Genomic DNA, 22,110 nt, shown 5'->3' on the forward strand with positions numbered 1-22,110 from the left:
CATATTTTGTTATATTTTTATACGCTATCATATATAATAGAGACAAGGAGTTTAACTTCGTTTGCCGTAAAACTATACCATCTTTACTGTCACAACTATACCATCTTTACTGTAAACTAGGGTCGACTTCGATCGCTCACTTTAGTCTGGAAACGGAAGTTGTAATACGCATCTTTGGTAGGGTAAGTGATGGAATGCGCTTTAGTTTGGATGGGTTATTTAAGTATACAGTAAACTAACTATTTTGAGTATACTCTCTCAAAACAAGAACATCATACAGTACCAAATTGCATGGGGATACCAGAAAATATCGACGATTTTCATGCACACAAGACATGTATTCGATATATTGCTTGAAATGACAGTGCTGTTTAGTTAAGCTTGGAACTTCATGTACATTTCCTGAATAATTTGACTTCAAGTTCAACTAATTTTCCTGCGCCTGCTATCAAATAAATCATGTTTTACTGAGAGATTTTTGAGTGTTTCTTTAAAAAATCATGTAAGAAGACTTAATTAATCATTTAATAAATACTTGAGGCTTGCTCTGTAAAAAGAGATTTTAATGCATGTACATAGTGTTGTTCCAGATTAGGCTGTGTAGTCCGCATAGGCTTATCAGGTGCGATACTTTCTTCCATAACTGGATTTTCGCTCATAGTAAAATACGACAAAATTGCGGAAAGTGTCTCCCTGATTAGTGTGGACTGAACATGCAATCTGGTAAAACAATTTAGGCACATGCATTAATTTAGCCGTCTAAATGCTCTTTACGATTGATTCATGACACAGTTACATGTAATAACTTATGATTTGTCCATTTTAAATGATGCATATTTTATTGTACTGGGTTGAACGATACTTTTATTTTAATAATGTGTCCACTCAACATTCTTGCAGTTATGTTTTGCTGTGTTATATAATCATATAATAATAAATAAAATTTTAACAACTAGCTTCTCTTTTCTTCATGTGATTTATGTGTATATTTTAAACCAGAAGAACAACAAAATCCATAACATAATGAACGCAAAACATGATACCCTATATTCACGGAAGAAAACTATGTTTGACAAAATTCAAAATTAAGGTTCCCAATTTTCAAAAAATTTCCAGATAAAATTATTTCCAAGTTCCATCAATTATTTATCTATGAATAAACAAAACTTGTATCATCTATATGTAAGACTATTACAATAAATGGTTGTTAATAGACTGATAAACAATTGAAAAGGTTACATAATCTACAGATTATAGAGCATTGTGCTTTGATTTAATTGTTCATGGAATAAGAACCAATATCATAATTATGATGTGCAGCTCGCACTCAACATTGCCATAGGCAGATTATACCTAAAAGAGATAATAGTCCGAGAGCCCACGGGTGTTTATTGCAAGTTTTGAGGCCAAGATTGTTTTTTGTATATTTGAAAAGGGTATTTTATATCCTTCCAGAAAACCCATTTCTTAAGTGTCACAGCCGTATATATCTATGCTTTTTTTGGTAAAATCACTCAAAATCGAAAGTTTTTCTGCTGATTTCTGTAATAATTAAATAAATACACATTTTCAGTCATGCGAATTAACCCAGGGTTTCCGTTTTGGGGTTTTAAAATAGGTATCAGAGACCTTTTCGATAATTCAGTGAAAAAAATATAATTGTCCAGGTATTTATTTTTTTTAAAGTTAAAAACCACAAAAATTCTCTTTTTTTTAGCCGAATTTTCCCATTTTTCAATTTTTAATTCTGCAAATTCTTTTTACAAAGTTAACAATTTCCAACATATTTGTCTAATTAGTGTTTTAAAAACACACATATGGCCTCCTTGTTTCATTCCAGCAACGACTTTTTTTGATCAGCATCTATTAGTGATTTTGGGGGGAAATGAATAAAATCACTCACAAAACTGCTGATTTCTGGAATAATTTGATTTAATTAGATTTATAAGACATGTGATCATTATAACAATCAAATATTGTTCGCATATATACAATTGCACTCTAAACAAACCATGCAATAATCGCAGAGTGATTTTAGGTTAAAACCACTATTTTTTTTACAGTTTATGTAGGTTAAAAACCACTAAATTTTAACTAGTTTAGCTGTTTTAGTCCATTTTTCAGGTTTTAGTTCATCGAATTTTTACTCTACTGAAATAATTTTCAACATATTAGTCTAAATACTGTATTAAAAACACACAAAAGGTTCTCCTGATTTAATTCAAACATGAACATTTGTTAATGAAGACTTTTAGTGAGATTTCAGGAACAATAAACGAAATCAAACACAAAACTGCAAATTTTTGGAATAATTTGATATATTTAGATTTAAAAGACATGTGATCACGATAATAATAAGCACTCTTCGTCTTTGTACATATGCGTATAACATAGCTTAAAACAAAACATTCCAATGAGTACAGTGTACTTGTAGGTTAAAAACCACTAAATTTTTAATATATTCTTTCTTTTTGAGTCATTTCACCTGATTTATTTCAGCGGTTTTCATACCCACTGCAAATTTCGAAATTTATCTGCTGACATTTTAAATGATCTAACATTGCTTAAATATGCCCTTTAACATATTCAGTATTTTCAGTTAAACATAATCTAATGTATTGATATTAGTGTTTATAGGTTGAAAAAGGACCACTTGGTCCTTTTAACGACTTTCTTGATTTATTACAATACTTTGTTACGGAACGCAAAAATCTGTACTATATGTTATACATTTACAGTATCATTATAAACAAAACATTTACTAACATTTTATGTCACACAACTGTTGCATGTAACAACATTTGGCATGAAAATCAAACAATTATTTAATTTCATCTAGACATTAACCATACTTTATGTACATAATAAATTATTATATTTCATACATGTACTGTTTTTCATGTTCACACATCTACTAGAATTTATCACGAACAATTCTTATCAACATGAAACAATAGTTTAACTACGTATACTTTATTTTTTTATTTTTTTTTTAACAACATTTGTCAGGAAAATCAAACAATTATTTAATTTCATCTAGACATTAAACATACTTTGTATACATGATAAATTATCATATTTTATACATGTACTGTTTTTATGTACACACATCTACTAGCATTTATCACGCACAATTCTTATCAACATAAAACAATAGTTTAACTACGTATACTTTCAATAAATATATTTTTTTAACTAAAATGTATTTACAAAGTAAATAATGACGAACATTATAATTGTCATCCGGCCTTGTTATGTACTAAGTATGTGTACATCATAAATCTTTCACATGACTAAATGCAACCATTTCCATATTCATCTATGTGTAAGTAAAGTCATCCAGTTGTGCTAGTACATTTAAGCAAATGCCAAAACATGATTATTCATGCTAATATTTCATTGTTGTATTAATCAGTATTTGAACAATCTTCGTCATCACCATCGATATCATCAATCTCCAACTCAACTTCATCAGTGTCATCTGGCTCATCAACGCTCTCCGAAAGCACACGTTCAATGTCTGTAGGTAATTGTGGTCCAGAAAACCACTTCAACTTAAAGTATCCATCATCTTCCAACCATCCATTTTCTGTTGGATCCAATTCCAGAGGGACTGCCTTTTGAGCATGCCGCCAAATATACGACACCAAATTTGTCCGTAGTAGCTTTTGGTGTAAAACAGGTTTTGAAGGAGGTAGAAGAGTGGCATCTGCACCTTTAATTTTTCCGAGTGGTTGTGCTTCATCAGTTGGTGCAAACTTTGTTCGGAAGATGGAGTATCTGACACTTTCAACATCACATAATCCTGGCTTCCCATACATCGCACAAACAAATGACTCAATAGTACTCTCTGTTTCTGGTGTAACTTCCTGACTTTCTCCAAGGGCAGCAAATGCTTTCTGGAATAATGTAGACTTCTCGACAAGAGAGAATGGCCTAACCTTTCCCTTGCGGACAAATGCTGCAGTGTAATCACAGCCTGTAAAAGCATGCACTGCAGGTAAGGCATCACAAATACTTTGCCCAAGGACGGATCCGAGCTTGTTGACTTCTATATATCTCCTGTTGTTACTGCTACTGAGTCCAACATCCATCCATACATTCAATGAATACTTTCCTGCATAGTTCAAAAGGATAACCAAAACATCGGTGTCACTACAGCGTATGACTACATTTTGTGAGTCTTCGGTATGTTGCGCAATGTGATGAAGGTGCCAGATAATACGCGTGTCTGCTTCTTCGTGTTTACAGGCCAAATCGCCTATTTCAATGCGACTAACTGTTTCCTGGTCTGACGTGAACCTGTAACATTTGTCTTCAAGCCCAAAATAGAGACAACGGTCCTTCAAAAATGGTGCATATTCATTTCTCGCCCACTCTTCTGACAGGAAAACCAAAAAAGAGGTCTTGAATGACTCTGATCGCAATGCTTTATGAAATTCCTTTGGTCTTCTCTGATCTCGACCAGACACAATGAATCCACCAACAACTGCGCTACGCGATGTCCTTTCAATGTCTTTAATGGATGGATGTCTGTACGTATCACACACAAAGTCCACACGGGAAGATAAGCCGGACAATCGAGAAATTATCACCTTTGCTATCTCGGCAAATGTACTCGGAAAAGCGGTCATTGTCTGAATCAAGAACATGCCGTCAATGATAGTTGCGTCAATTCTTTGGGGTGGTTCACTTGTTATTCTGTCTTCTAGAATCTTCATTAATTTCGATTTATCTGTTTTCATTACACTCCCATCAACATGTGCTAGGGAAAGTGGCACTGGCGTTAGTGGAAACGAGAAGATTTTCTTCAGATCTATTTCAATTGTTGTGGCCAAGTATAGCAATCGACCAAACAGATCTCTTGAACAAGTCAGTTGCCTTATGGTGTTATCCTTTCTTGTAACAGCCATTTTAATAGCACAATCTGCGAAATTCTTAACCTTCCTTCTTGGAATAGGCTTTTCAAATCGTGAGGAGTCGAGAAAGCATCCACTTGCAAATTGTTCCATACAGGCACTTCCCTGTTTCTCCATCGTCAGTAAATCATCTGCAATATCTTTGGAAACAATCTTGCCAGTGGAGATGCAAATAAGTTCATCATTTCTGTAATCACTGCTAAATGGATTCATTCTGGTCTCGATTCCAGACACCAGCTTTTGCAAGTCGTTATTGTCGTGTTCAATACGTGACTGTTTCAGCTCTTGTGCAGGACTATCGTACGATATCGTTCCTGATTTTGTGAGAAGACTATTTACAATAGTCCTTCTAGATGTCTGTGTAAGCATCCAACGTCGACGAGCACCTTCTTTAGTACTGAATGACGAAATCCCAGTTAATCTCGAGGCGGCATCTGCATTTATCGACTGCTCTAGTACAAGATCTACTGGAGAACGTGAAAACATCTTTGATGTCCGTCGAATCGTGAAAGCCCCTTTCTCTAGTTTTGGTCGTATTCCAGGATGGGTTTGGTCTATGTTAATAAGATCAAGATGGTACCGGAACATCCATCTGGCGTAATTTGGACGATTTGTCGCAAAAAAGACCTTCACCATTTCGCCGAGGCAGTATGTAAACAGCTTAATGTCGTTTGTATGACACGCTCGACTGAAGAGCAAGTATAGCTGGACTAGATCCATGTACATCATCCAATACTGTGCTGTTTTCCCATGTTCCCCATTCCTGGTCTTCTGTGTAAAATCTTCGTAAGAGCACATGAATTCCGAATATTCTGCGCTGTCTTCAAGCTGATCTAGTGCTTCGGTAGATCGTGTCTCACGGAGCTGTTCCATTGCTCTTATCATTTCAGGTTTGAAGGCACTGATTTCATGCAGAAAAGCCCGTAAGTGCAGGATTTTGAAAGCCTGGTAAAGCATTGGATGTAACCGCTTACATCGATTAAAATGTTTCCCAGAAATGAATCCCGACAGTGACCCACTGCCAAGAACCTCTGTGTCTGTGAGGATATGTGGTCCACCTGACTCGTCCAGAATATGTCCCAATGACCCAAAAAAAGGCTAGCTGTATGTGAAAAGGGCCAAAGCATATGAAGATATTGTCGAATCTAGGAGATTCTGCTTGCTGAATCTGTTTGGCAGGTTTTGCAATTGCGAGATCATAAGTGACAATTGCATAATCCTCTTGGCATTCTTCGGCAACCTTTTGAGATACCCTCAATGTTTCTGCGACTACGTCAAGACGGGTAGGCGGGAGTGTTATATTCTCCATGTAAGCGATTGTTTGTTGCGGTAGAGGATCATTCTCAAATATGGAATTCCATCCTGTCCCCATAGGTATTTGTGCAAATTGATTGGACATAACAGTCCATAGTATATCACGTCTCTTGCAATTCTGCAAATTGTCAGGGGGGTCTGTGGTCTTCAAACTGTAACTAAATTCAGAAATTTTAGGCTTTTTTCTGTAGGGCTCAAGTTCCGGTATATCTGAGCTATCAAATGTACGACTTCTCCGTTTCCCTTTTTGTCTGTCATCGTTTGTCATTTCACGAGATACATTGCAAGCAGATTCTGTACTGATGTTCTGGTAGCAAATCCCGACAGTGTCGTGAAGTGTTCCGCTACCAGATAAGGTCTCATTCATCTCGTCATAATTGTCCCAAGCTAAAGCTGTTGACAAACCTGGTATTTTCAAAATTCCATCAGGTGTTGCATGACCCTTTTCCGACACTGACATGGCTAGATCTGTTTCAAAACCTTCAACTGTATGGTAACTGCAACAATGGCCAAGATGATTTAATACTTCAATGACTTTCCTACTTCCTGTCATGCTTTTCAGGCCCAATCCAAGACTGACATGTTTCGACGGTTTCAACCATCCTTTCGTACAGGCGAAGAGACAATCATCCGACACTGATTCTACATAACGCTGGACTCTGTCATCCGGTTTATTGTCTGATCCTGTAAATAATGTGCGGAAAAATTTCACAAGCAATTCGGGTGGTTGTGCCTGCCCTTTCAATAGATCTTCAGCTGATAGAGGATATGGAAAGTCCTTGCTTGAATTCTTAATGTCTAATATCAATTTTCTCATATGGACAGCCACTTCTACATAATGTAAGCAGTTGATTCAATATTTGTTTTGTGTGATTTTATATACATATGTACATGAATGAACAACATTTTACCATTTATAATGATCACATGTCTAATTAATGACATTTTGGAGCAGAAACCTGCAGTTTTGCGTGTGACTTAGGTCGTCCCCCACTCCACACCCCCAATGACTTAAAAAAGACATTTAAAAAAATTATGCACTAAAATATGGAGACAATGTGTGCATTTTTAGAACTCAAATGAGACAGACATATTGAAAATTGTTTACATGGTAACAAAGACCGAAGAACTTAAGCTTGGAAAATGGGCAAAAACGGCTACAAATGTTAAGAATTTAGTGGTTTTTAACCTATAAGCACCATAAATGTATCGGATGTTTTCATAAAAGTGATGTTATACATATAAATACATCTATATAGACCTGTAAAATAAATATGCGAACAATATTTGATTGTTATAATGATCACATGTCTTATCAATATAATTAAATCAAATTATTCCAGAAATCAGCAGTTTTGTGAGTGATTTTATTCATTTCCCCGCAAAATCACTAATAGATGGTAATCAAAAAAAGTCGTTGTTGGAATTAAACAAGGAGGCCATATGTGTATTTTTAAAACACTAATAAGACGAATATGTTGGAAATTCTTAACTTTGTAAAAAGAATTTGCAGAATTAAAAATTGAAAAATGGGAAAATTCGGCTAAAAAAATGAGAATTTTTGTGGTTTTTAACTTAAAAAAAAACAAACAAACAAGGAAAATTATATTTTTTTCACTGAATTATCGAAAAGGTCTCTGATACCTATTTTAAAACCCCAAAACGGAAATCCTGGGTTAATTCGCATGACTGAAAATGTGTATTTATTTAATTATTCCAGAAATCAGCAGAAAAACTTTCGATTTTGAGTGATTTTACCAAAAAAATCATAGATATATACGGCTGTGACACTTAAGAAATGGGTTTTCTGGAAGGATATAAAATACCCTTTTCAAATATACAAAAAACAATCTTGGCCTCAAAACTTGCAATAAACACCCGTGGGCTCTCGGACTATAACACTTCCAGTTCATCTTACTGACTCTTGATGAAAAATCTGGAAAATGCATAGCATGCAATATTTATGCAGTTATTTGCTTCTGCTGCTACTGCTCCTGCTACTACTACTACTACTGCTACTACTACTAATACTACTGCTGCTACTACTGCTACGACTGCTTTTACAGCTACTCCTGCTACTGCTGCTACTGCTGCTACTTCAGCTACTTCTGCTACTGCTGTTACTGCTGGTACTGCTGCTTCTGCTGCTACTGCTGCTATTACTGCTACTGCTGCTACTCCTGCTATTGCTCTTATTGCTGCTTCCGTGGCTAGTGCTGCTACAACTGCTATTGCTGCTGCTGCTACAGATGCTACTACTGCTGCTGCTGCTACTGCTGCTAATGCTGCTACTGCTGCTACTACTACAACTACTACTTTTACTACTACTACTACTACTACTACTACTACTACTACTACTACTACTACTACTACTACCTCTACTACTACTACTACTACTACTACTACTACTACTACTACTACTACTACTACTACTACTACTACTACTACTACTACTACTACTACTAATAATAATAATAATAATAATACTAAAGATACTACTGCTACTACTAATACTACTACTATTACTACTTCAACTACTGCTACTACTACTGCTACCCCTGCTACTGCTGTTACTACTGCTACTACTGCTACAGCTGTTACTGCTGCTGCTACTGCTGCTTCTGCTGCAACTGCTGCTGCTTCTACTGCTGCTATTGCTGCTATTGCTGCTACTACTTCTACTGATGCTACTTCTGCTACTACTGTTACTGCCACTGCAGCTACTACTACTACTACTACTACTACTACTACTTTTACTACTACTACTACTACTACTGCTTTTGCTGCTATTGCTGCTACTACTACTACTGATGCTACTTCTGCTACTACTGTTACTGCCACTGCAGCGACTACTACTACTACTACTACTACTACTTCTACTACTACTACTACTACTACTAATAATAATAATAATAATAATACTAATAATACTAAAAATACTATCGCTGCTACTACTACTACTACTACTACTACTACTACTACTACTACTACTACTACTACTACTACTTCTAATACTGCTACTACTACTGCTACCCCTGCTACTGCTGTTACTTCTGCTACTACTGCTACAGCTGCTATTGCTGCTGCCACTGCTGATTTTGCTGCTACTGCTGCTGCTGCTACTGCTGCTATTGCTGCTACTACTACTACTGCTGCTAATTCTGCTACTACTGCTACTCCTGCCACTGCAGCAACTACTGCTAATACTACTACTACTACTACTACTACTACTACTACTACTACTACTACTACTGCTATTATTATTTCTACTACTACTACTACTACTACTACTACTACTACTACTACTACTACTACTACTACTACTACTACTACTACTACTACTACTACTATTACTGCTACCACTAGCATTGCTACTACTACTACTACTACTGCTGCTTCTTCTGCTACTGCTGCCGCTGCTGGTACTCCTGCTGCCGCTACTGCTGCTACTGCAACTGCTGGTGCTACTGCTTCTACTGCAGCTACTATTACTATTACAACAACTACAACAACTGGTACTGTTGGTGGTGCTGCAACTGCAACTACACTGCTACTATTACTACTCCTGATTCTGCTACTACTAGAACTACTACTACCACTACCAACAGTCCAACTACCACTACCACTACTACCAGTCTCACTAACACTACTACTACTACTGCTACTACTAGTACTGCTACTACTACTACTACTACTACTACTACTACTACTACTACTACCTCGAAGGTCGACACGCGACACTTAACTTGGCCCTATCCGGATTCCGTACGTTAATGCGTATATGGTTGCAAAGGTTTTTGCATGAATTAGACCGGCATACAAAACGAAAAAAGGGAAGTTATTAAAGTGGGATAGGGCATTGTAAAAGAGATTGTTTGCCGGCTCTCAAGATAAGGCAGTCTTCCTCGATATGTGTTTCTGATTTTCCACTTTGAAAAGGTCGTTAGCTTCCCACCAGCCGCAAACAAAATAAATTGTAGTTATTTAATTGTATTTATGTATATTCATCCGTAGTTAGAAACTTTCGTGTTTTTTATATAAATTTATATACAATTTTTACTTGGTTGAAAAAAGTCGGGTGTGCTTTTTAGGGGCTCACAATCAATGGATGAGGTTATCTCCTCAAATTCTTTAAGACGGGTTGGTAGATTTTAGATGAAAGTTGTATTTATATTTTGTTTATGGGTCGCTTGTGTTGTCTGTATTATGAATTATTGATCATTCGTGTTTTTTTTTGCTCTATGTATTAAACATTTAGATGTAATATTTGAGTCACTTTAAACATTATTCCAATTTAAAATAGTATGCCTTATACATACTGTAGCATGGTACCGCCTCGGTCGTCGTCAGCTGCTCATCGACCCTAATGTAACGCGCTTTTTACCTAGTTTCAAAACTTATTTGCTGGAGTATTTGCGTATGTGCGATGTTCGTTGTTTCAAATGTTTATTCGGTATATGTTCATGACATTAAATATACAATTAGTATTCAATGTTTTTGTCTATGATGATGTATACATTGTGTATTCTTTGTGCTGCGTCTTTGAGGCAAACTGACGTGTCAATGTTATGTTTGTCAAACTTGCCTTATACGGTCGTGGTATTTTGGGACATTTAACGAGAGGACACGTGCGGTTGTTTTTATTTTTAGGAAACAAAAAATCCAAATTAAGTATAGACTGTAACGAGTCTACTGGCTACGGGTTTGAAAATATAAGAACAATCAAATAAAAACAAAAGAAAAAAAGAATACAGAATGATGTAATCGATCATTTTCGGATATAAGACTGAATTAAAAAACATTATCCCGACAAACTGATGAGCAGAATTGGTTCTGCTTACAATGTGTTTGCACTGAGACAACTTATGTATCATTAACATTGCATTGTGGGTACCGTGCCTTATAAAAATCTATATGATAAAAATGTTCCATGTATATTTATAAACTGTATTTATTTGGAACTCACCGATTGCCCCTGAAAGTTGATGATTTAATACAAAACATCCAATTTCTTAACCTAGATAATGCACATCATGCTATGTTGGTCATATTTATTTCATGTTCCTAAATGTACAGTACTTAGCGTTTGCAAATAATGTGGTGTTATTTTTAAATGTCGCACATTTGTACCAAGGTTTTGCTAAATCAGTTTTGATGAAACACCATTGTATATCAACTGTCGTTAGGCGCATAAGCAAATTATGAGCTTAGGGAAGAGAGGTCTCGAAAACTTTTGAATATTCGGGTACATTTTATATACTATAGTGCTCTATAATATGCCTTGAAACATAACAATCTATAGACCGGTTTAAACGTATTTAGCGATGTTTAATTCGAGGTCATCCGAACTTGCACTCTGATCGAACACATACACACGAAAATTACAAAAGTATACTATAAACGTTTGTGTAACCATTTTTTTTAATCCTCGTCTTTGGCAATTACAACTTTTATGTAATTGCAGCACATTACAAATGGCAGAAAGAGGCATCAGATGTAAGGAGTTAGATACTGGATGTATCATCCTGTACAGTCGCCAATCTCAGGTAAGTAAGGGACTTGAAGACTTAACCCAACACAAAAGATAGTACTATACTGTTGTCACTTTGGATAAGTCAGAGACTGGAAGCGTTAATAGAAAAAGTAGCATGTACAGGCATCTCTCTAAGATAAGTCAGAGAAGGGACTCATTCCAAATACAGCAGTCTATACAATACGATACAATAATTATTTTTGATACTTGGAACGTGCGAGGGTGATTCATTAGCAGAAATGTACATTAGGAACCACCAAACGAAAGCGCGATGTTGTAATCAGGAGTGTGTTTTGAAAAAGACATTATTGGAGATTTTTTAAAGAATTCCACTAGAAGAAAGATGAAAAATGTTTTTGTATGGTAGATATTTTGCTATAATGGTTTTATCAAGTTAAGATTGTTACAAGATAAATAACTGTGCCTGCCACATTGCTTTAATTGTCAGTATGCAGGGGAAAATAATGTCGATAACACTGTTTTTGTAGAAAAAGTGCTTCCTCAGTGACTTATTATTATGACTTGCAGTGTCAGTAATCGGACGGACGGACGGGCGGACGGACGGGCGGACGGACGGGCGGACGGACGGGCGGACGGACGGGCGAACGGGCTTCAGATGGACGGACGAACGAACGGACGGACGGACATACATACATATAGACAGACAGACATTTAGTACTTGTGTCCGCAATACAATTGTGTGTATGTGTGTTTCTTAACGCTACGAATGTAACGTAACGTTGATGTTTGTACATCGAAACACACATTCTTACATAATACTAAAATAATGCATGCATTTATTTGTGCTCGTGCTCATTCTATTTATGGTGCTATTCATAATTTAACCTTAGGTTTGATCGTATATCAGAAGTCTTTATATTTCATTGATAAAAAAACATCAATGCACGTGATTATGATTTAAATCAAATACAATTTCTCATTTTAAACTGACTTAAAGGTCGTTTAATTTATTTTAAGAATCATGTTGAAAGTTTGTCCGTGGAGATCTGCAGTATAATGACGCGGCTGGGGTATGGCGAGGACATCAGACGGCTTCGGGTTGAAATGTTTAGGGAGAATGACAGACTTGTAAATGCACTACAAAGTAACCTTACACGAATAACAGCTGGCAGCAAGGCAGAGGGGCTTACCTGCTTTTTAGAAAGTGACATGGATACTCTATACGTTCTGAACGGTTTCCTCTGTGTGGAAGCTGGATTCAATCTGCAAACCATACCAGACGACATAGACGTATTTAGGATGGATACACGCGTACATGTATATCCAGGGCACTGTAGATTGTTACAGGAGAGACTAACGCATAGAGGTATTGATGTAATTCAAAATGCTCTCTGTGTAAATGGTTACGGGGACGTTCTTTTAAGTAGTAGTTTGTTTTTAGACGAATGGTTGACATTTTCACGTTCACTTGCAAAACCAAGACGCGTGCAACATGAACTCGCGGGACCATCGATACCGTCGTGCAGGGAAGGGGTTTTTGAAACGGATATGGTATTCTCACTCCGGTGTCACTGCCCCAACATCCTAAAAAGATGGGCTGCCAGACCCCGATATTGGCCGCCGCCAGTCATAGTTCAGAAAGTCGTATCATTAGGCGCCTACCTAACACCGGTAGGGTTTAAGGGAAGTGAGAACAGGAACATAGAATGGAGGATTTGTTTCAACACCGGTGAGACAGAACTTGTGAACAATCTTAATGGTACGCAAGTGAAAGTATATGTTATGCTAAAAATGATCCTGAAAAACATACTGAAGCCAATTAAAAAAGAAATAACATCTTACGTGATAAAAAACATCGTATTATGGCAGGCTGAAAGCAACCATCATTCAATGTTTCAAGAACGCAGTTTTTTTCACTGGCTGCATGACGGACTAAGACAGCTTAGAACTGCTATTGAGAAACAACACTTGCCATATTACATCATTCCAAATAGAAATTTAATGGAAGCTTGTGGATTACATAAAAACCAGCAGCGCAAATGGATAGAAGATATCACGAACATGATGGCGGAAGGACCGAGGGTAATACTTAGATTGGAGAAGATACGAATGGCCATTGTCGCGTCCCCAGAGCCGATGGTGTGGTTCAGCACGAGAAGGACTGAGCTTGAGATTCTTTTCTTGGTGAGGTTGAACAGAGTGGCGCAATGTATGGATGAGAACGGGAAAGTGGATGAGTCAGATTGCATCTTGAAGGCGATGATGCGACGAAAAATAGAGATAGCGATAGAGTTGGAACAACGAATGTCTATGGAGGGCAGGTCTGGAAATCATATGCCTTTATTCAAAAGAATACTAATGTGAAAATGAATTAAGCTACTTATTGTCCATGCGTATCAGTGACATATTTACGATAATATACTGGCTTTTGCAAACTTTTAAAGATAACATATGCGTTTTGCAAATTAATTAATATGAAAATAATGCAGTTGTTGACGGTTATCATTGAAACGTATGTATTTCAATTTTAAAGATATTCAAATGTTGCTAGTAAAATATGATCGTTACTGCATTCAACGAAAATGATGTATCGTTTAATATAAAAAATTGTGTAAATCCCCAAATAATCCGATAAGAAACCTTAAAGTGTTCAATCACATTTGCCAATTAAAACGTGCATCCTGTATATTTTAGCACAACAATTGTTACATTATTTTTACCAAAGAAGTCGTAATATTTACTGAAATACATTTTTAAGATGGGTATGTATCTCTTAAGATTGACAAAATTTTGGGTCAGACCAACTGATGCAATTATTGTTGGCTTTAAACACCATACTTAAAATAGGCATTATATTAGTCTTTATAACCACTTTCCTTTTACATGCAACACTTTCGCTTTAGTAATAAACTTTGACAGCATGGCACAAGGCCCTAAGACGCCCAACCCACGGAGCTTAACTGTTTTGAGCACATAGCGACCACATGGGTTCACCAAAAACGGATAAGAAAAACTTTCCCAAAATCTCGATGCCGTGTATTTGAACAAACCACAATCATTTTCGAACTCAATCCATATAGCTTAACACCACACCGTGTTTCATGTTTTAAGCAAGTTTCATGATTAATGGGTAAAAACTTGGACATCTATAGTGTTCAAATGATTTAACTTAATCAACATTAGGAAAAATCTCACCCACATAGAATTTAAAGAAGTGAAGCCATGATTAGCTATTGACAAGAACCAGAAATGATACAAAGGACTATTCATAAGAACATATATTCTGAGCAATGTGCACATAAATGTGACTTCTTGAGTGTGCTTTTCCCTAAATTTACTTGTGACTTAGTGTTTTAACTGTTTTGACCATGCATGACGAATATTCAAACATGGCGATAGTGTGTGTCCATAAGTGTTCAAAATTATTTCCTTTTATTTGACCTAGTCATTGACCTCATCTTACCAATTTTGAACACGTTGTACTCAGGTTATATAACAATATTTTTTTATACTTATGCCATAACAGAACCTATTTTAAAACATAAGCATGCAATACATTAAAAAGCAAAGCATCGCAATGAAAAACATACAGAATTGATATTTCAATTTATTGAAACATGTAGTAATAAATATGCGTTACTTGAGCGAATACAACCAACACGATGGACAAGGACATATTAATTTTGCTGTTTTGATTGTTGTCGTCATAATGCACATTATACTAAAACAAATTTTGTAAATGTACCTTTTGACATTTTTAAGGTGTATTCTGGATAAGGGTTTGATAATTCTTTTGAAATTTAAACCATCTTTATATTATATTCACACTTTTGTCATTCTTTCGAATTTTAATCAAAACGTAAGTTATGATGCAGAATTTTGAATTGTATAGCATTTTTTAAATATTTTTGCGTTATCGTTTGAATAAGTTATTCTTGAATCCGAACCTTTCCTTAAAAATCTATTGTTTCAACATTGTTTGGAGTTTAATGTAGAGAACTTCCCGTTTACATTTTTTTCATATAACTTCAACTCCACTTATTTTGCAAGCAAAATCGAATTCATCATGTGGTTTTCCCGTTCATGTATATTGGTCATTCTGCATTTTATTAAGATCTATTTAATATGTGAAATCATGTACATGTATAAAAAATATGTTACGCTTAATCTCAAACTGTACAAAACTGTTAATCTCAAACTGTACACATATTAATTAAGTGTTATATACATTGACAGACGTCGAAACAATTATCATGTGTAGATTAATATAAATGTGCATTTGTTTAATATAGTTTGCCATATATTATGCAGTGAGGCTTTTGTTTCTAAAACATACCTATTTGCATACCTTTATAATATATCAATATGTAGGTCAATTGAAAAACAATGATTTGTCCTTTTTATAAAGCAATATATTACCTTGGTTACTTGATAATCTTTAATCACTTCACTACTTGAGTGTCGTTACATCTAACAAACTGATAAAACGATGATTTACCTTGAGCTTCTTTTTCACCTTGTGTTGTTTTGTAAATGTAGGTTGCTGTCAGGTTCTATGGTAAACGTCACAGTTTATGATCCTCACTCGCTTATGTCCTATCATGAGTACACATTTCGGGAAACGTGTCTGCGTTACATGTACGTGACGTTTGTCTGTTAAGTTATCGTGTGGTTTAGCCCATTACTGCTCATTTCAGTACAAAAGTACGCCCTCATTTTGCAAACATTATGGACATAAGTTAGATTATATGCTTAATTCCACATGCATAATTTCACATACTTTATTCAACGTGTTTAATTCAAAGATTCATATACACAGTTATAAAAGTATTGATTCTCACATCTGTATATAATTTTACTAGTATGGTTCTGGGTTTGTGATCTATATGTATAATTGTTCTTATGCTATATGCTGATGAAATCACACCAAAAACAATACAACTTTCAAAATAAGGTCACAGAGTGTGTTCATAAAAAAACGATACCCAATATTATGGCCTGATAACTGTTGCACGCTTTAAACTCGTACAATAAATGCTTGTGCTCATGCATAAAATATATAGTAACATAAATGAGTAATGTATAATATATGTTAATACATTAAAGAAGTTTTATTCATGTCTGTTGATTTTCATTCTTTAATAACGATTTCATTGTATATACTGCTATGTTGTTAGACTCATAGCTTTTTAGAAAAGAATATGCATACTCATTTTTGAAGATACTTTTTACTGTTGTAGAGTCTGAATAAACTTTGCATGTTTGTCTCTCTGTTCGTCTGTCTGTTTGTAAATGTGCTTGTGTATCCGTGTGTCTCTTTGTTTGCATGTGTGCGTTTGTTTCACCAATATTACGGGGACTCAACTATGAACACACACCAACACTCCGAGGACTGTTTTCGTTGAAAGGTCTTACACTGGAGTCCTCGAGATGTTTTTTTTACAGAAATATCATCTAGTTGAGGACGCTTGAAATTTACAATTGAGTAATGGTCCTCATAAAGACAGCATGTTACGAGTTGATGCATCTGGCCACACACAGTTTACAGGTCCTCCACAAAGTGTGTTTAGAGGTAACCAATCAAATGTCTACTTGTGAGCTGAAAATGACCAATCAGATTTGCCTCTAAACCGGTGCATGTATACAAAAAATCCAGTTCTCAGAATATCGGAATACCTTAAGTTGAGTGCCGATGTTCTCATAATATCAGGAAATGAAGACGCGGGTTATGTGCGCATGTTGTTGACAGTTACAGACTTGAACAATTTGTCGTTTTGGTCTATTTTGATACAGTTGAACATTTTAATTATCATTTATCTATAAATATAAGGTGATATCTTTAGAAATACCATACTAATATGTCTCGTGTCGTTTGTTCAATGATAATGAACAAAACAGTGTGGAATTAAACTCAGACTTAAGCTTTTACGAAAAAGTCCATTACATACAAACAAAAATGACATTAAAATGATGAAAGATATTATTTGATCTCAAAAAAATTCAACAACCGACATATTGTCTTTTTTGAAAGTTGAAGAGAAAACTCAATATAAACTCCGTCCTGCTTAAATATACCATTGAACAATAACCAGAAAGGCCATTTGAAATCGAAACCCTAAGAGTCTTTAAATACTATGTATTACAAACACATATTGTTTATGAAACTGATCCATCAAAAATAGAATTATATCAATAATACTTAACAAGTCAATCTGCAATAAGTTATGCAAAAAGTGCTTAGTTGTAAAAAGCAATGATTGCTACTTATTTGTACCCAACCTCATCAACTGCAGGTATTACGTAAAGCTGAAAATGAAGAAAATGAACTTTTTGGTAAAAATATTCAGAACCAGACTCGGTAACTAGAAATAACACTTTCACCGTGAGACATAAAAAGCCGATGAAGCGCCTTTAAATTGTGATATTGTTAAAAAAAGAAATTAGTAAGATACATGTTCTTTTAATACTCTGTTTGAAACTATAGAAGAGTGAGAAGAGTTATATTTACGTGAACAAACTTGAAAGCAGAAATCGTCGATCAAGTGGTCACGATCGTCCCTATATATGTTAAGACCCAATACTATTTTGTTTAACGTATGCACTGTAACGAAATACGCAGAAAACAAGTAAAAAACATACACATATATCTTACTGATGTGAATTGACATGACACGACTGCGTTTGTTTTACCAATATTACGATGACTAAACTATGAACACACACCAACACTCCGAGGACTGTTTTCGTTTAGAAGACTTACAATCGAGTAAGACAAATCCAAAGGAGCGTTTTTGGTAAACAGGGCTTAATGCAACATAATATCGTTGACTAATGAAAAATCAGTGACTACGTTTTAAGCCAACACTGGATTTTCGTTGAGAAGAGACCCCCCCCCAAAGGACAATTTCTATAAAAGCGGAAAAGGTCGTCCACGATTAGCCTGTGCGGACAGCAATGACAATATTCGCGTATGATATTAGTCCTGTTTTCTTAGAACGTGTCTTATACGCGAGTTACGGTAAGCTGAATATTATCATAGATAATGTAACCTTGGAGTAAGCCCATGGACATAACGCGCCGAGTATGAACATCTCCGTCAATGGTCCGCCAAACGCGGCAGCCAGAGTTCCAGCGATCTGAAATATAGTGAATATCAGACACACTCTGCGAAAAACGGGGCTTAATGCATATGTTTAGGATGTAATTCGCACAGGCTAAACAGGGACGACATTCTCCGACAAGATTTATCCTTTAAACGAAAAATTCAAACAAATATAAACGGATAGTGGTGTCGCTAATAAGACTGTGCAACATGAAGACGCTAACCTGGTCGACACTTAACGCACATGCATTAAGTCCACTTATTCCAGAGCGGCTTCACAATAGGCTAAGGGTGCAGTAACTGCAACACGACTTGATTTCAATCTTTAAGTGAGTTTATTCTAGTTGTCAAAGTTGTGTGTAAAGTAACACGATTTATTATAAATGCACCAACAATATTTGGACAGCAAGGAGATACAAATGCATTTAGCTGTCAAGCAATTTATCATCGCATTAACAATACTTAGCGTAACGTATATTATGTGCATGCATTATTCAAATAATTAGTCACTCTGTACAGTAGCTGTGTGTACTACGTTTGGTTCAAACCTATTTATTTCAGCTCGATTGCATAGAAAGCCTGCCGCTTATTTACAACGCTCTCGAGACCGTTTCCTGGAACTAGAACCAGTACTTGCTGTCTCTGGAGGGGAGGGAGATCTAAAGAACGCTCCCAAAGTGAGTATTGAATCCGTGATATACCGGTCGTTAGGCGGAAACCATATCCACTACGCCACGGCGACCTACGTTTGTATCGACTACACTGAGAATCTCTCCAAAAAGGTCATCAAACCACAGTCGGCATGTAAAATCGGGCACGGGAATCTTGCTCAATGAGGTAGCTATCCGTTAGAGATGAAATGGATATTTTAGAGCGCGGGGTTTGGCAGGATACGGTTAAAAGGAACTTAATCATAGATGTACGTATTTTTAACAAACATCGTGAACAAGGTTTACGTACTCATCTGTAATTTGTTTAAAAGTTTAAACTTATTATAATAGAATTAACTAAATTTGGTTAAAACTTATTGAAAACACGGTTTTTAAACGTTTGTAGAAGCATAAGTTAATGTGTTCATTCTCCACGCAGGATTTATTATTGAAAAGCGAAACATCAACATACACACTGTGCTCGTCCCCAAAGTATTTTCGAAAGTATCGATGATTGCTCATTATGATTGCTCATTATGAAGCAATATTTTAAAGATAAGTAAAATTCCGGAGTGCTATTTCGTTTGTTTTAACATAATATTTACATTCTTTCTTGAATAATTTACACTTATTTTCATTTTATACATGTACAGGCTCAGTTCAGCGGTCAATTAGCACAGGCTAAACAGGGACGACACTTTCCCTCTCAACTGGAATTTAACTGGGAAGAGACCATCTTTACACGCAACATATCATAAAAGCGAAAAGAGTCGTTCCTGATTAGCCTGTACTGCACAGGCTAATATGGGAATACACTACACTACGCACATACATAAAACCCCGTTTTCACAGAGCACGGCAATTATGTTTGTGCGTACGTGTATAAGCGTTCCACCAATCATCGCAATCATAAAGGCGACAAAAATTGCCACACCTCCCTAGCTCGACAACTGTAATGAGAAGGCATAAACCTAATATCAACATAAGGCCACACAGGCTAATCTCAGATGGTAAGTTACGGTTTTATGAATTGTGTAGTTCAAAGGAAGACTCTTCTAAACGAAAATCAAGTTTCGGCGGAAATTGTCGTCACAAATAAGTCTGTGCGATAAGACTCTACACGCACATGCATGAAACACCGTTTTACTAAAGCGAGATTCAAGGAGATGTTTAGTGTTATTTTATTTGGAATTCGTTATAAATAAATCTTAGTCAAATATGAAATATGGAGGCAACGATACTCAGCCCCTAACATGTGTGCCAGTTGATCATTAGCAGGCGTCGACACACCATACTGGTTTCCCGCTGTATGTGTCTGTTTGGATAGTGTTTGTTTTTTTATGGTGTCATTTTAACAATTGCTTTAGGATTTGAACAAAACTGACAGGGCTAAATGGGAAGGGGGCACGATGCCCATAAATATTTTGAAACAACACGGTAATTTCAAACAAAGACTTGCAATATGTGTGTGTGTTGGTAGTGCGTCATTTTCCATAGTTACGGTGTCTCGCTCAATTCATGTATTTGCGCCATTTGACTAGGCAGAGGTCTCATGTTGTTTATTGATGAGCCGCACTGTGGGATAACTTGGTTTAATGAATTGCGTAAAGGTTCGTCCCAGGTAAATAAAACACTAGCTTAATTTCTCTATCGAAACTTATACTGGAGTTCCATTATTCGTATAAAGTAAACGATGATTCTCTAGCATACACGCAAGATTGAAGTAACTTCAATGACTGTTAAAATCATACAAGCAAGCAATCGTGTCCATACGATGAGATTATTGTATTGCTAGACTGAAACTTGATCCATGTTTGCATACAAACATGTTTGAATTCTTGTGAACACTGTTCGTATGGCACAGATGACTCACATTCAGCATTTAACTGAAAACTCCATTAATGCCGGAAAAAACAGAACCAAAATTGTAAAGAAGCGCGATTGGATACGCTTTGTAACCCTATTCAATGACGGGAACATGTTTATTGGGTTCAAAGGAGCTTGTATCTCAACTATTAAGAGACATTTGTGTCAACTTTTTTAAAGATTCACAATTTAGTAAGACTAACCTGAAAAAATGGGTCAAGCATAAAATGTAAGGGTAGGTCTGATCTATAAATACAAGATTTATGTGTGTAATAAAACATGAACAGACAATTACATGACTATACAAATAATATATAATTAAAATATTTAAAAACAACAACAAAAGACACCAACATGTAAAAGATTTTTGATATATAATATATGTATTTTTTAGTATTTTTTGGACATATTTGTTGTATATGCCGTCTTCACGCTGAGCACGAATCCGTTTGATTTTTGAATTTATCTTTCGCCGTTCAAAAATTAGAAAATTCCATAAAAACTTTGATCGTAAACAGTTCTTAATGCAACCTAGAGTCTAGGATATTAAGGATATAAAATTACCTCGAAATAAAACAATAAGATATGTAAATCTATATGTCCCTAAGCACGAATCCGGTGACGTTTTTTTTTTTGGATATCTTGACTCCTTAAAGAATTAGAGAGGTAAACTGGGATTTCCTATTGACTTTTGCTCGAGGGTGGAATCCATTAAAGACTTGAAACATTGTACGCACTGAACACATGTAAAATCGGACTGCAAAT

The 22,110-nt window shown here is 35.8% G+C and overlaps 1 protein-coding gene across 2 annotated transcripts in view; it reads left to right on the top strand.

Moving 5' to 3' along the window:
- Nucleotides 1–16,990, top strand: part of LOC127862547 (uncharacterized) — a 27,988-nt gene extending 10,998 nt beyond the window's left edge. For both annotated transcript variants that reach the window (XM_052401713.1, XM_052401712.1), the window contains 2 exons: nt 11,698–11,779; nt 12,745–16,990. In XM_052401713.1, coding sequence (XP_052257673.1) covers nt 11,708–11,779; nt 12,745–14,091 — 1,419 coding nt within the window. In that variant the 5' untranslated portion in view covers nt 11,698–11,707 and the 3' untranslated portion in view covers nt 14,092–16,990. The remainder of the gene's footprint in view (nt 1–11,697; nt 11,780–12,744) is intronic.
- Nucleotides 16,991–22,110: the final 5,120 nt, after the last annotated feature.

The sequence above is a fragment of the Dreissena polymorpha genome, chromosome 16, assembly GCF_020536995.1.
Source record: "Dreissena polymorpha isolate Duluth1 chromosome 16, UMN_Dpol_1.0, whole genome shotgun sequence".
NCBI lineage: Eukaryota > Metazoa > Mollusca > Bivalvia > Myida > Dreissenidae > Dreissena > Dreissena polymorpha.